This window comes from Phyllobates terribilis, unplaced genomic scaffold (assembly GCF_046119375.1).
Source record: "Phyllobates terribilis strain yellow unplaced genomic scaffold, ASM4611937v1 Scaffold_1__5_contigs__length_1240528914, whole genome shotgun sequence".
NCBI lineage: Eukaryota > Metazoa > Chordata > Amphibia > Anura > Dendrobatidae > Phyllobates > Phyllobates terribilis.
The window spans coordinates 560,156,243-560,171,238 of NW_027362761.1; the positions used below are offsets into that span (position 1 = coordinate 560,156,243).

General features: G+C 50.1%; 1 protein-coding gene across 3 annotated transcripts in view; it reads left to right on the top strand.

Annotated features, from left to right (window-relative positions):
* Positions 1 to 14,996, top strand: part of DYM (dymeclin) — a 262,125-nt gene that overhangs the window by 48,378 nt on the left and 198,751 nt on the right. For all 3 annotated transcript variants that reach the window (XM_073680479.1, XM_073680481.1, XM_073680480.1), the window contains exons 7-8: positions 6,425 to 6,550; positions 9,561 to 9,703. In XM_073680479.1, the coding sequence (XP_073536580.1) occupies positions 6,425 to 6,550; positions 9,561 to 9,703 (269 nt within the window). The remainder of the gene's footprint in view (positions 1 to 6,424; positions 6,551 to 9,560; positions 9,704 to 14,996) is intronic.

Below are 14,996 nucleotides of genomic sequence, written 5' to 3' on the forward strand. Positions count from 1 at the left end.
TACGGCGCTCATGGCTGAGTCGCCTCCGTACGGCGCTCATGGCTGAGTCGCCTCCGTACGGCGCTCATGGCTGAGTCGCCTCCGTACTGCGCTCATGGCTGAGTCGCCTCCGTACTGCGCTCATGGCTGAGTCGCCTCCGTACGGCGCTCATGGCTGAGTCGCCTCCGTACGGCGCTCATGGCTGAGTCGCCTCCGTACGGCGCTCATGGCTGAGTCGCCTCCGTACGGCGCTCATGGCTGAGTCGCCTCCGTGCGGCGCTCATGGCTGAGTCGCCTCCGTGCGGCGCTCATGGCTGAGTCGCCTCCGTGCGGCGCTCATGGCTGAGTCGCCTCCGTACGGCGCTCATGGCTGAGTCGCCTCCGTGCGGCGCTCATGGCTGAGTCGCCTCCGTGCGGCGCTCATGGCTGAGTCGCCTCCGTGCGGCGCTCATGGCTGAGTCGCCTCCGTGCGGCGCTCATGGCTGAGTCGCCTCCGTGCGGCGCTCATGGCTGAGTCGCCTCCGTGCGGCGCTCATGGCTGAGTCGCCTCCGTGCGGCTCTCATGGCTGAGTCGCCTCCGTGCGGCTCTCATGGCTGAGTCGCCTCCGTGCGGCTCTCATGGCTGAGTCGCCTCCGTGCGGCTCTCATGGCTGAGTCGCCTCCGTGCGGCGCCCATGGCTGAGTCGCCTCCGTGCGGCGCCCATGGCTGCGTCGCCTCCGTGCGGCGCCCATGGCTGCGTCGCCTCCGTGCGGCGCCCATGGCTGAGTCGCCTCCGTGCGGCGCCCATGGCTGAGTCGCCTCCGTGCGGCGCCCATGGCTGCGTCGCCTCCGTGCGGCGCCCATGGCTGCGTCGCCTCCGTGCGGCGCCCATGGCTGCGTCGCCTCCGTTCGGCGCCCATGGCTGCGTCGCCTCCGTTCGGCGCCCATGGCTGCGTCGCCTCCGTGCGGCGCCCATGGCTGCGTCGCCTCCGTGCGGCGCCCATGGCTGCGTCGCCTCCGTGCGGCGCCCATGGCTGCGTCGCCTCCGTGCGGCGCCCATGGCTGAGTCGCCTCCGTGCGGCGCCCATGGCTGAGTCGCCTCCGTGCGGCGCCCATGACTGCGTCGCCTCCGTACTGCGCTTGTGTTTTCCTCGATGTTACAGTGACTGCTCTTTCATGTCTTTACTGTCCCCCTCACTAACCAGAGCGAGCTGCTGAAAGGAAATTCCACTCTTTCGGCAATGGTGGGCACACACAGTCGTCACTACGGCAGACTGCACGCTAAAGCAATGGCTGCACAGTAGAGATGCCGCCTCTGCCCCTTCACTCCTTCTCGTCACCAACACTGTGCTGCTTACATGCGATACTCGCTGCCCGTCCCTCCTCCATGCGGTTATTATTGGTGTTCAGTCCGGCTGTCACTAGGGGGCAGCACCCATGGCATAGTCTGTATTCTTCATGCCACCACCATTTATCTGCGCACGTCTGATTAATTCTGTCTCCCGGAGGTTGTTTTGATCCTATAGGTTTAGAGGTTGGATATGGACAGATGTAGGACTACATCCCATAGGAAGGCATAATGCTCTGCACTGGGTGATTCTGGGGGTTGGGCTGGAGGAGATTCGACATCTTGACTACTTAGTCATTTCTAGAAACTTTGTGTATATCAATACTACAGGCCAATATATGAAACCTTAGGATATATCCTATCTGTGAAATCTGCCCTTCTCCTCCTCGCTGTCCCCTGATCTCATTACGCTGTCTGACTAACTCCTAAAACCCATCTTGGTCAAAACAAAATTGTCTGACAGCTCACTGAGGTATCAGATTACAGCTGCCTTTTTGAAGTCTGGAGAGAGGAGGAGCAGAGAGTCTTGAAGACTTTGTCGCTCCTTGCTGTTTTCGATGATGGTGAAAACGACCAGTAGGGTGGATCTCTGCTGTGATCTCTGGCCTGATCTTGGGCATCCCGTGATGGGATCAGACGGCTTTTTGGTCACAGCACCCGAGAGTGGTGGCCGAGAAAATCTAACATAGAAGATCAGCCTTCAGACAGATGGCTGCCATATGTTGGCGCCTGTCATACTTGTTCGTCTCTTGAAAAGGCTCCGATCTTAGTAGTTAAAGGGGTCATCCAGTGTTACGATGCCACATTTTGCTAGTCCAGGGCCAATCTTCTTGCTCCATTCTGCTGATGAGTGCTTGCCCAACATCATCTCATTAGCCTTAATGTCCGTCTCCACAGGACGAGGCCAATGTGTAGAAATAAAGCCGGTTGATTCTTTCATTTCTTCTTGATTTTGCCTGTGTTATTCTTTGTTGCTGGCATCGGCTGCCCCAGTGCCATTCACCGCCGAGTTCTTGCCCTCTTCCCCCGCATGCCAATTGTTTCATAAATGTGAGGTCAAAATACTAGGAAGCCGTCAGCACTATATATCCTGCGACTGATTGCAGTATATTGTGCACAGGACAATGTATGTGCTCCGTCATTGACACGGTGCCAGTTATACCACGGCCATCCTGTCGGCAGACCCTCGCTTCCTTCCCATTCTATTCTCCTTCCTCAGATCATGCCTCATTATTCCCAGTCACTTCTATTTTAATATTGGAGGATTCCAGCTTTCCCTTTTACTCTATTTCGGGCTGATGGTGACTGCTCCGTTCTCCCGGACACCTGCTCTGCTGGGAAATGCTGCTCGGCCCCATTCAGGTTAATGTGACTGGCTGCAGTCCCCCCCGCACAGGCTGGTGATGCCGCTGAGCAGGGAAATCATCTAGGACCAAACCTGAACTTTCACCAGACACATTTTAGTTTTTTTTTCGTATCTGCAATTTTCGAAGCACAAAACTTTTTTTTCCCTCTTTATTATTCAAATAATGTTTTTTTGTTTTTTTTCTCAAACAAGAAAGTGATTTTGTTGATCAAATTTTCCTGTATTTTGTTTTAAATTGTGTTCCCATCAATTAGAACTATTTTTTTCCTGCTTGCTCCTTCTTTTTATTTTTTCTCTTCCTTTTTTCTTCCGTTTTTCTTTTATCTTCTCCTTTTCTTCCTTTCCTTTCTGTTCCATTTCTTTCCTTTCCTTAACAAAATGTCCCTCAATAACGTCATCACAGACTCTTTTGGAGCATTTCAACATTTTAAGTAAATTTTTTATTTTTTTGTTGATTTCACATCTTACTAAGGTTAAGTTCACACGATGCATCTTTTATGCGTTTTCGCGGCGGTTTTCCCGCTGCGGAAACACTGCGAAAACGCTTGTTAATAGGTCTGCCAGGAAAAGCAATGCGAATCCGAATGTGCTGTGCACATGATGCGGAAATTTCAGCTCCGGATTCGCATTGCGGTAAAAACTGCAGCATGACCATTGTTAGGGCTTCTCCGCTGTGAATTCGCACCCATTGACTTGCATTGAATCACAGCAAACCCGCAGGCATAATATCTATACCTGCAGATATGCTGCGTTTCAGTGAAAGTCAATGGCCGCAAAATCGCGCCGGAAACGCGCTGCGGGTGGTACACTGGTCGGGTGAGGAGGACTACATCTCCTCTCATCCGACCACCGCTCTTGCTGATAACAGTGAGAGTGGCATGGATGGGAGGAGCAGTAGTCTGTTCGTGCCCACTGTAAAGAAAAAAAAAAGTAAAAATAAACCTCTATACTCATCTGTCCGGCGGTCCCCAGCGGTGATCCTCTACTCCTGGCGGCCGGCGGTATACTGTGCTTCCAGGAACTGCGCTGACGTCACCGTTCAGCTTGAGCGGTCTTGTAACCATCAGCTGATCGGCGACATCAGCAATCACCCAATGGTCACGTGACCATAAGCTGATTGGTGATGCCCGCGATCAGCTGATGCTCACCTGACCCTGGGAACATTCACCGGAGCTGATCTTCAGCTGATGAACCCCAGTGACCTTCTGCAGCATGTATGCTGACAGGGAGTGATTTTACACCCCTGTCAGTATACATTGCTGTCTTCTACAGCAGTGACATAAGGCATGGCTGATGTCACAGCTGTAGAAGTGACCCGGATTGTCGTGGGACACTCGTTGGCGGTACGTGGACTATGTCGTTGACGGCGGACAGGTGAGGAATATGGTTGTTTGTTATTTTGTTTCTTTCAGAAGATTGATGGCTTCGCAGACGGAGTGTAATAAAAAAAAATTGTAGAACCATGTGTTTTTTATTTAATTAAAATACTTTATTCTGGCCATGTCTTTTATTGAAAAAGCGGGGACCATTTTACTACGCGGTCAGTAATGGGGGCGTCTTATAGATGCATTCTACTGACTGCATTTAAAGGGGTTGTACAAAGTTGATGGCTCATCGTCTACATCATGTCGATGAGGGTTCAGCTTTGAGCACCTGCGTCGATCAGCTTGTTGATGCTTGTTCTTGCTGATGCTTGTTCTTGCTGATGCTTGTTCTTGCTGATGCTTGTTCTTGTTGATGAGACCTGGAGGAACCTTCATGATTGATGCAGGGTTGGCGCCATCACTTATTACATGAGGACAATGTCTCAGATTGGCAGCGTAATGTTCTGCCTCTGGAGTCTTCTGTGCCCCCTCCTATAAGGTGATGGAAACCCTTCTCCTCGGTGTTCATTTCGCCCATTTAAGAACAGATGCTTGCTTCTTCCCGCTGCTGAGCCGCACGTCGTACCGTATAAACAGCACATTAAGATATAATTACTAGACATAGGAGAGATAGAACATGAAGTTGGGATGATTTCAGGAGAATGTTTTCTTTGGAGGGAGCGAACAAGAATTTGGGGCCAAACACCACTTCCTTCATTCCTCCCCCTCTAGAAGTTTGATGATAGCTCTGGGAATATCATCGATGCACTGACCTGAGCTGCTCAGGAAGAGAACACCTAGTCCTGGCTAATAACAATTTAACTCAATTTCTGTCTTTGGAAAAGTGATATTGAATCTTGTTTTTTTGCGAGAACCAAAACTTTTTTTTGTGTTCACATTTTTGCGCTTTTTCTTACATTAATCCAGTAACTGAGTCTTTACAATATCTGTCCTGTAATGAAAAGAGATTGACCTGCTGTAATCTGCTCATTATAGGCCTGTACTATTAAACAATTTGGAGGCGGGCCTTTGTCTCTTTACAGCAAGGGGGGGCAGGCCTTTGTCTCTTTACAGCAAGGGGGGCGGGCCTTTGTCTCTACCGCAAGGGGGGCAGGCCTTTGTCTCTACCGCAAGGGGGGCGGGCCTTTGTCTCTACCGCAAGGGGGGCGGGCCTTTGTCTCTACCGCAAGGGGGGCGGGCCTTTGTCTCTACCGCAAGGGGGGCGGGCCTTTGTCTCTTTATGGCAAGGGGATGGACCTTTGTCTCTTTATGGCAAGGGGGCGGGCCTTTGTCTCTTTACAGCAAGGGGGGGCGGGCCTTTGTCTCTACAGCAAGTGGTGGAGGGCCTTTGTCTCTTTACAGCAAGTGAGGGCGGGCCTTTGTCTCTTTATGGCAAGTGAGGGCGGGCCTTTGCCTCTTTATGGCAAGTGAGGGCAGGCCTTTGTCTCTTTACAGCAAGTGAGGGCGGGCCTTTGCCTCTTTATGGCAAGTGAGGGCGGGCCTTTGTCTCTTTATGGCAAGTGAGGGCGGGCCTTTGTCTCTATGGCAAGTGAGGGTGGGCCTTTGTCTCTTTACGGCAAGTGAGGGCGGGCCTTTGTCTCTTTACAGCAAGTGAGGGCGGGCCTTTGCCTCTTTATGGCAAGTGAGGGCGGGCCTTTGCCTCTTTATGGCAAGTGAGGGCGGGCCTTTGTCTCTTTACGGCAAGTGAGGGCGGGCCTTTGCCTCTTTATGGCAAGTGAGGGCGGGCCTTTGTCTCTCTACAGCAAGTGAGGGCGGGCCTTTGCCTCTTTATGGCAAGTGAGGGCGGGCCTTTGCCTCTTTATGGCAAGTGAGGGCGGGCCTTTGTCTCTTTACGGCAAGTGAGGGCGGGCCTTTGTCTCTTTACAGCAAGTGAGGGCGGGCCTTTGTCTCTTTACAGCAAGTGAGGGCGGGCCTTTGCCTCTTTACGGCAAGTGAGGGCGGGCCTTTGCCTCTTTACGGCAAGTGAGGGCGGGCCTTTGCCTCTTTATGGCAAGTGAGGGCGGGCCTTTGCCTCTTTATGGCAAATGAGGGCGGGCCTTTGCCTCTTTATGGCAAGTGAGGGCAGGCCTTTGTCTCTTTATGGCAAGTGAGGGCTGGCCTTTGTCTCTTTATGGCAAGTGAGGGCGGGCCTTTGTCTCTTTATGGCAAGTGAGGGCGGGCCTTTGTCTCTTTATGACAATTGGGTAAAAGAATAGCAGCTCCAGGTTACTTTCCCGTTGCACTATCTTGGCTCTACCACCTGTTTTGCTGTAGTTTCTGCTGTGGACTATACTGAGGGCGAAAATATAAATGTCACCTACACCAGTGCAGACATGGATCACAGGTACAGGACACACTAATGTGACCTTTTTTTTTCCTCTTTCAGTGATATCACATACAGCATCTTACTGGAGGCCGTCACTGCCCTCATAGTGTTCCTGTCCTACCAGCTCTTTCGTAAGGAGATTATCCATGAAGGCATCATCCAGAAATACCTGATGCAAGGCCGCTGGTAAGCCGCCATTATATGCATTGTGCAGTTTGGTTGCATAAAAGTGGTTGGGTTGCTGCAATGTGTTACTGTGTGGCAAATGTTATCACATATCATCATGTAGCCTGGTCCTAAAGCTTCTATCCACCTCTGAATCCCATTTCACAGTTCACAGTCAGAGCTACTCTACGTAATAGTGCAGTCACTCTCTACATACATTACATTACTGATCCTTTACTGATCCTGAGTTACCTCCTGTATTATACTCCAGAGCTGCACTCACTATTCTGCTGGTGCAGTCACTGTGTACATACATTACATTACTGATCCTTTACTGATCCTGAGTTACATCCTGTATTATACTCCAGAGCTGCACTCACTATTCTGCTGGTGCAGTCACTGTGTACATACATTACATTACTGATCCTTTACTGATCCTGAGTTACATCCTGTATTATACTCCAGAGCTGCACTCACTATTCTGCTGGTGCAGTCACTGTGTACATACATTACATTACTGATCCTTTACTGATCCTGAGTTACATCCTGTATTATACTCCAGAGCTGCACTCACTATTCTGCTGGTGCAGTCACTGTGCACACACATTACATTACTGATCCTTTACTGATCCTGAGTTACATCCTGTATTATACTCCAGAGCTGCACTCACTATTCTGCTGGTGCAGTCACTGTGTACATACATTACATTACTGATCCTTTACTGATCCTGAGTTACATCCTGTATTATACTCCAGAGCTGCACTCACTATTCTGCTGGTGCAGTCACTGTGTACATACATTACATTACTGATCCTGTACTGATCCTGAGTTACACGCTGTATTATACTCCAGAGCTGCACTCACTATTCTGCTGATGCAGTCACTGTGTACATACATTACTTATCCTATACTGATCCGGAGTTACATCCTGTATTATACTCCAGAGCTGCACTCGCTATTCTGCTGATGCAGTCACTGTGTACATACATTACATTACTGATCCTGTATTGATCCTGAGTTACATCCTGTATTATACTCCAGAGCTGCACTCACTATTCTGCTGGTGCAGTCACTGTGTACATACATTACAATACTGATCCTGTACTGATCCTGAGTTACACCCTGTATTATACTCCAGAGCTGCACTCACTATTCTGCTGGTGCAGTCACTGTGTACATACATTACATTACTGATCCTGTACTGATCCTGAGTTACATCCTGTATTATACTCCAGAGCTGCACTCGCTATTCTGCTGATGCAGTCACTGTGTACATACATTACATTACTGATCCTGAGTTACATCCTGTATTATACTCCAGAGCTGCACTCACTATTCTGCTGGTGCAGTCACTGTGTACATGCATTACATTACTGATCCTGTACTGATCGTGAGTTACATCCTGTATTATACTCCAGAGCTGCACTCACTATTCTGCTGGTGCAGTCACTGTGCACACACATTACATTACTGATCCTTTACTGATCCTGAGTTACATCCTGTATTATACTCCAGAGCTGCACTCACTATTCTGCTGGTGCAGTCACTGTGTACATACATTACATTACTGATCCTTTACTGATCCTGAGTTACATCCTGTATTATACTCCAGAGCTGCACTCACTATTCTGCTGGTGCAGTCACTGTGTACATACATTACATTACTGATCCTGTACTGATCCTGAGTTACACGCTGTATTATACTCCAGAGCTGCACTCACTATTCTGCTGATGCAGTCACTGTGTACATACATTACTTATCCTATACTGATCCGGAGTTACATCCTGTATTATACTCCAGAGCTGCACTCGCTATTCTGCTGATGCAGTCACTGTGTACATACATTACATTACTGATCCTGTATTGATCCTGAGTTACATCCTGTATTATACTCCAGAGCTGCACTCACTATTCTGCTGGTGCAGTCACTGTGTACATACATTACAATACTGATCCTGTACTGATCCTGAGTTACACCCTGTATTATACTCCAGAGCTGCACTCACTATTCTGCTGGTGCAGTCACTGTGTACATACATTACATTACTGATCCTGTACTGATCCTGAGTTACATCCTGTATTATACTCCAGAGCTGCACTCGCTATTCTGCTGATGCAGTCACTGTGTACATACATTACATTACTGATCCTGAGTTACATCCTGTATTATACTCCAGAGCTGCACTCACTATTCTGCTGGTGCAGTCACTGTGTACATGCATTACATTACTGATCCTGTACTGATCGTGAGTTACATCCTGTATTATACTCCAGAGCTGCACTCACTATTCTGCTGATGCAGTCACTGTGTACATACATTACTTATCCTATACTGATCCGGAGTTACATCCTGTATTATACTCCAGAGCTGCACTCGCTATTCTGCTGATGCAGTCACTGTGTACATACATTACATTACTAATCCTGAGTTACATCCTGTATTATACTCCAGAGCTGCACTCACTATTCTGCTGGTGCAGTCACTGTATACATACATTACATTACTGATCCTGAGTTACATCCTGTTTTATACTCCAGAGCTGCACTCACTATTCTGCTGGTGCAGTCACTGTGTACATACATTACATATATAAGGATCAGTACAGGATAAGTAATGTATGTGCACAGTGACTCCATCAGATGAGTGCTGCTCTGGAGTATAAGCTTTGTTTCTTTGTACATCTTTACTGCCTGGGAGAGCAGTACAGTTGTTGTTCCTGTGGATAATCTGGGAGAATAGTGTAAAACTAATTTTCCTTTAATATATAAATATAAAATAACCAGGAGATGACCATTAAAGGGACTGCAGCGGTGCCCTCCACCCATCAATCACTGATTGCCCATCTGACCCCTCTCGGCTCCCCGATCTGATTGGGCAGCACATTATGGCTCCGGTCACCTCCGTTAGTTTTTCTTTTATGGACCGGCAAATATAAATGCAAGAATCCAATCTGTGATCCTCGGAGCGATGCTCCTGTGCACCGGATGTTTTCTTCCCCTTACTTGTCTTTCTTTTCCCCTCCCTGCAGTCTTCCCTACACAAGCCGACTGGTGAAAACATTGCTGTATAACTTCATCAGACAAGAGAAAAGCCCCCCACCGGGGTCCCACATCTTCCAGGATCAGGCGGATGGGGGTGGTCTGCTCTATGGCTTGGCATCCGGTGTGGCAAGTGAGTGTTGCTTTTATTTTCCTTTACATTAGGCTCGGTGATGAGGGAGCCTACGTGCCATTCTTGGTGACCAAGCAATGATATTTGTAAAAGCCATGACAAAAGCAGCAAAACAAAAATCGTAAGCGACATGTCACCCAGACACTGTAGGGGGCGTTGCTTCCTTTTGGAGCTGACATAAAGAATTATTTTGACAGTGATGGCTTTCTACGAGGTTCTGCCTTCCAGACCTAGAAATAAGTGGCCGCTCTGTGCCATTCATATGACTGTGCTGTGCCTGGTATTACAGGTCAGAAGCGGAGCCTTAAAGGGATCCTGACTGCTGATCCATGATGCCTCATCCACAGACCGCAGGTGTCAGACACTGACTGGATCATTGCAGCCAAGTATGATTTATGGAAATCCGGCCAGGTGACTAGTCCAAGAGGCCAGTCTCCAGCTGCTTCTCCTTGCTCCCTTTGAGTAATGGATCTTTCCCTATACACACGGAAAGAAAGACGTCTGTCATTCATGGGGAGAAGCCTCCGGGGATGGAGGAGCTGGTGGGGAGAAGCCTCTGGGGATGGAGGAGCTGGCGGGGAGAAGCCTCTGGGGATGGGGGACCTGGGGGGAGAAGCCTCCGGGGATGGGGGACCTGGCGGGGAGAAGCCTCCGGGGATGGGGGACCTGGCGGGGAGAAGCCTCCGGGGATGGGGGACCTGGCGGGGAGAAGCCTCCGGGGATGGGGGACCTGGCGTGGAGAAGCCTCCGGGGATGGGGGACCTGGCGGGGAGAAGCCTCCGGGGATGGGGGACCTGGCGGGGAGAAGCCTCCGGGGATGGGGGACCTGGCGGGGAGAAGCCTCCGGGGATGGGGGACCTGGCGGGGAGAAGCCTCCGGGGATGGGGGACCCGGCGGGGAGAAGCCTCCGGGGATGGGGGACCCGGCGGGGAGAAGCCTCCGGGGATGGGGGACCCGGCGGGGAGAAGCCTCCGGGGATGGGGGACCCGGCGGGGAGAAGCCTCCGGGGATGGGGGACCCGGCGGGGAGAAGCCTCCGGGGATGGGGGAGCTGGCGGGGAGAAGCCTCCGGGGATGGGGGAGCTGGCGGGGAGAAGCCTCCGGGGATGGGGGAGCTGGCGGGGAGAAGCCTCCGGGGATGGGGGAGCTGGCGGGGAGAAGCCTCCGGGGATGGGGGAGCTGGCGGGGAGAAGCCTCCGGGGATGGGGGACCTGGCGGGGAGAAGCTTCCGGGGATGGGGGACCTGGCGGGGAGAAGCCTCCGGGGATGGGGGAGCTGGCGGGGAGAAGCCTCCGGGGATGGGGGAGCTGGCGGGGAGAAGCCTCTAGGGATGAGGAGCTGGTGGGGAAGAAGCTTCCGAGGACTGGCCCCTTGGACTAATCACCTGGTCGGATGTTAAGATTATGCTTTTGCTATTCCGCAGTTTTTCACTGTCAAACATACCTGGCTGCACAGACAGAGCCAGTGTCTGAAGTTCGGGGCCGCAGAACACAATCATCCTAAATTGCAAAGTACTTATTAAAGTAATCAACTTTGCAATTTACTTGTTAAAAATGTTGTTTTTAAAAACTTAGAGATTTTTTATTTTATTTTTTTTTTACTGCTCGTTGTATAGGTTTATCAGGGCGGTCTACTAGCCATCGAGTAAGCGCTTACAAGCTCTTTCCAATAGGGCTTGTAAGCAATACTCTAAAGCAGCTTTAACTCCCCTGCGATGCTGCAAACTCATAGCTGCCTCTGCTTGCAGCACCGCAGGGTGAACAGTTTGTGCCAGTGGTGCAATGATGCTGCTGATCCAAACTGTCAATCAGGAGCACACTACTCCCCCGGCAGGCAGGAAGCTGGGAGGTAGGGGAGCAGTGTGCTCCTGAAAACTACACTTTAATTTTAAAGATTAGTGGGGTATAAGCAATCGGAGGCCCATCATCCTAGAAGCACATCATCGTTATCTTTCATTTTTTAGCCCCCTTTGAACGAACAAATGAATGTTTTGGTGCCAGGACTGTACTGAATGAAATGGGAAACATTGCGGACCAGTTTTACTTTAAAGGATGTAGAAAGATTAGGATTTTGGAGGCGACGTGCTCTTGGGATGGTGTCTTTTTTTTTTCTTATAGGGATTTCTCTTAATTGAAAAAAAAGAAAAAAAATATCATTAAAACTCCTTAGGAAACGCTGGCCATCCGTGATGGTTTTTAACAAGCATTTAAAAATATATATTTTTAAAAGTTTGTGAATGTGGCTTAAAGGAGTTCTCTTACCAGAGGCTTTTACGGCATATCCATAGATTATGCTTTACATGTCTGACAGGCGCAGCTGCCACCGATCTCCCATTGTGACCAGCATTTGACCACCATGAAGTCAGTAGGTGCCCACACAAGATCTCCATGAAAGCACAGCAGAAGTAATGAGCGCAGGACCGGTGATGAGGATCTCTCGCTGCTACCTATCGGGCTTCCTGCGTGCGACCAGATCTTAACATCGAAGATACATTTAAGATCTTTTTCCACTTTCCTAAAGTGTCAGGATGAGCTTTTCTGCATGTTATACTCAGTCCTGACAGCTAGGGGGCGCTGGCTACACACGGCAGTGGCTGCACCCGCCGGCTTGTGTCGCGGCGTTCCTGCCATGTCTATTATGTGCCGGTGTTTATCGCCTCACAGAGTTTATTTTGGCCTCCTGGTTAGAGAATCTCATGAAACGTCCCCGTGCCACCTCTGTAATTTATTTCTTAGACCTTTTCCTTCTTTTTTTCGTTTAATCATGTAATAGTTAGCGCGATCCCACGGTTTCCTTCATTGCTCGGAGACGTAATGGGCAGAGCCGATCTATTACTGCGCTGATTATTCAGCGGCTCACACCCTCCCGCTGATAGCGTCCTGGAGACTTTTCTGGGACTTCGATCCTCCGGCCGCCGTGCAACCCCTTTTTTGTCTGGATCGTTTCTTCCCACTGAATATCGGGGGGTCCGGGGTGCTAGCCCGACCAGGGGCAACATCTGCACGGAGTTTGCATGTTCTCTGGTCTCCTCCTAAAAACATTGCATGAAGGTCAATTTGGGATTTAGATTGTGAGGGACAGCACCGATGTGGGCGACATCGTCGTAGTACAGCGCCGCAGAATATGTCGGCGCTACAGGCATAAATAAAATAGTGATGCGTGCCATTATGAATGATGCTACTCCCATCTTTGTATGTGATGACGTATCGCGACAATCATGCTCCAACCTCTGGGACCCTCACTATCAAGAACGAGCGCTCCTGTGTATGGTGTAGTCGGGCGAGATGACACCTGGCGAGTGATCAGCCCGAAGTGTATTGGGGGCTTTATTCTGGGGACGCACATAGTGGTCATGTTAAAACCATGGCATTGCTTTGCTGCTGCGGTCTTTTCACTGCTACCTAGGCACAATCGCATAATTTTGCTGGGGAGCGGCTGTTTTACTGCACTTATGATCGTCCACACGGTCCTGCAGGTGAAACAGCTGCTTCCCTGTAGAATTAGGGGTCATACAGACGTCCATATAGCACGGGCTGAGCACAGAGCGCGAGGTTACTCATTATATGAGGCTGTCACGCTCAGGATCGGGGGTCCGCAGCCAGTCCGTGCATTGTCGTCCGCGATTGGACCTTATTGCACAGACGTCTGCATGAGCCCATGGACAATTGTGCAAGGGAGCAGTGAAAAGACCGCAGCGGCACAAGGGCTGCTGGGGTCAGAGGCCGCTGTGTGTGAACATAGGCTGATACATGGGCCACTTTCTTTAGTTTTTTTTTTTGCCAAATGAGCATCCATAAGAACCCGTGCTCCTGATCATTGGCGCTTGTTCTTCAGCTGGTCGCATCCTTTATATGGCCCTATAGAATAATATCATCGTCAGCAGCACGTCTCCATGTAAAGGGGATGTGCCGCCAGCAATATGAGAACAGGGATTGACTGATCATTATCGATCGTTCGCCTCTGGTAACTCGTGGGAAAGGTGCTTTTGGAAGTGCATTGCGCAAAAGGGGAAAAAAAAAAAAAAAACCTCTTTAAATCTTCTTCCTTAGCGAGTGTGACCGGAGAGTAAGTGCAAACGGAAGTCAGTGTGTCACTTGTTTTTCAGTGACTTGGATTCAGGGAGTTTGGAAGGGAGGAACTTGGACTGAATTGCGGTCTGTATTTTATTAATTCTTTACATTTCTTTTTACTTTACATTTCTGTCTAGTGCAATCCCCATTAGGAAATGAGCTCCATTATTGACAATGCTATCCAGTGCACATCTTGCCACATGTATGCAATCCTTGAACAGCCGGTCAGGGTTGCATACTGCTGCGCGAGATGTGTGCACGTTGTGCGTTTGGAAGCCCAGGTACTGGATCTAAATGAGCAGCTGGCAACACTGAGATCCATTGACAATATGGAAAGGAGTCTGCTGCTCACTGGGGTAGATGTGGGGGAGGGTGGTATTAGGAGGCTGCAGGACAGTGAGGCAGCTAGCTGGGTGACAGTTAGAAGTAGAGGGAAGTGTGCCAGGGAGGCTAGTCCTGATCTGGCACAACCCAATAAGTTTGCAAAGTTGGCAGATGAGGGGGGTGTCAATACAGGAGTAGCACTGCTGCAGCAAGGCATGTCCTCTGAAAGCCGGAGGAGTGTCAGCTCCAGTAAGGAGGGAAATAAGAGAGCAGGGCAGGCAAGGCAGGTGCTGGTAGTGGGGGACTCAATTATTAGGGGAACAGATAGGGCAATCTGTCACAAAGACAGGGATCGTCGAACAGTGTGCTGCCTACCTGGCGCTCGAGTCCGGCACATCGCTGATCGGGTTGACAGATTAGTGGGAGGGGCTGGTGAGGACCCAGCGGTCATGGTGCACATTGGTACAAATGACAAAGTTACAGGTAGGTGGAAGGTCCTTAAAGATGATTTCAGGGAATTAGGCCTCAAGCTTAAAGCAAGGACCTCCAAGGTGATATTCTCTGAAATACTATCTGTACCACGTGCCATGCCAGAGAGGCAACGGGAGATTAGGGAGATAAATAAGTGGCTCAAGAACTGGTGTAGGAAGGAGGGATTTGGGTTCCTGGAGAACTGGGCCGACTTCTCAGTTGGTTACAGACTCTACGCTAGGGACGGGCTGCACCTCAATGGGGAGGGTGCAGCTGTGCTGGGGGAGAAAATGGCTAGAAGGTTGGAGGAGTGTTTAAACTAGGGATTTGGGGGGAGGGTATTCATTTTATAGGTGGGGAAGATAGTGCAGATAGTGACCTGGGCACAAATAAAGAAATTGGTTGTGGGGTTAGAACAGTCAATAAAGT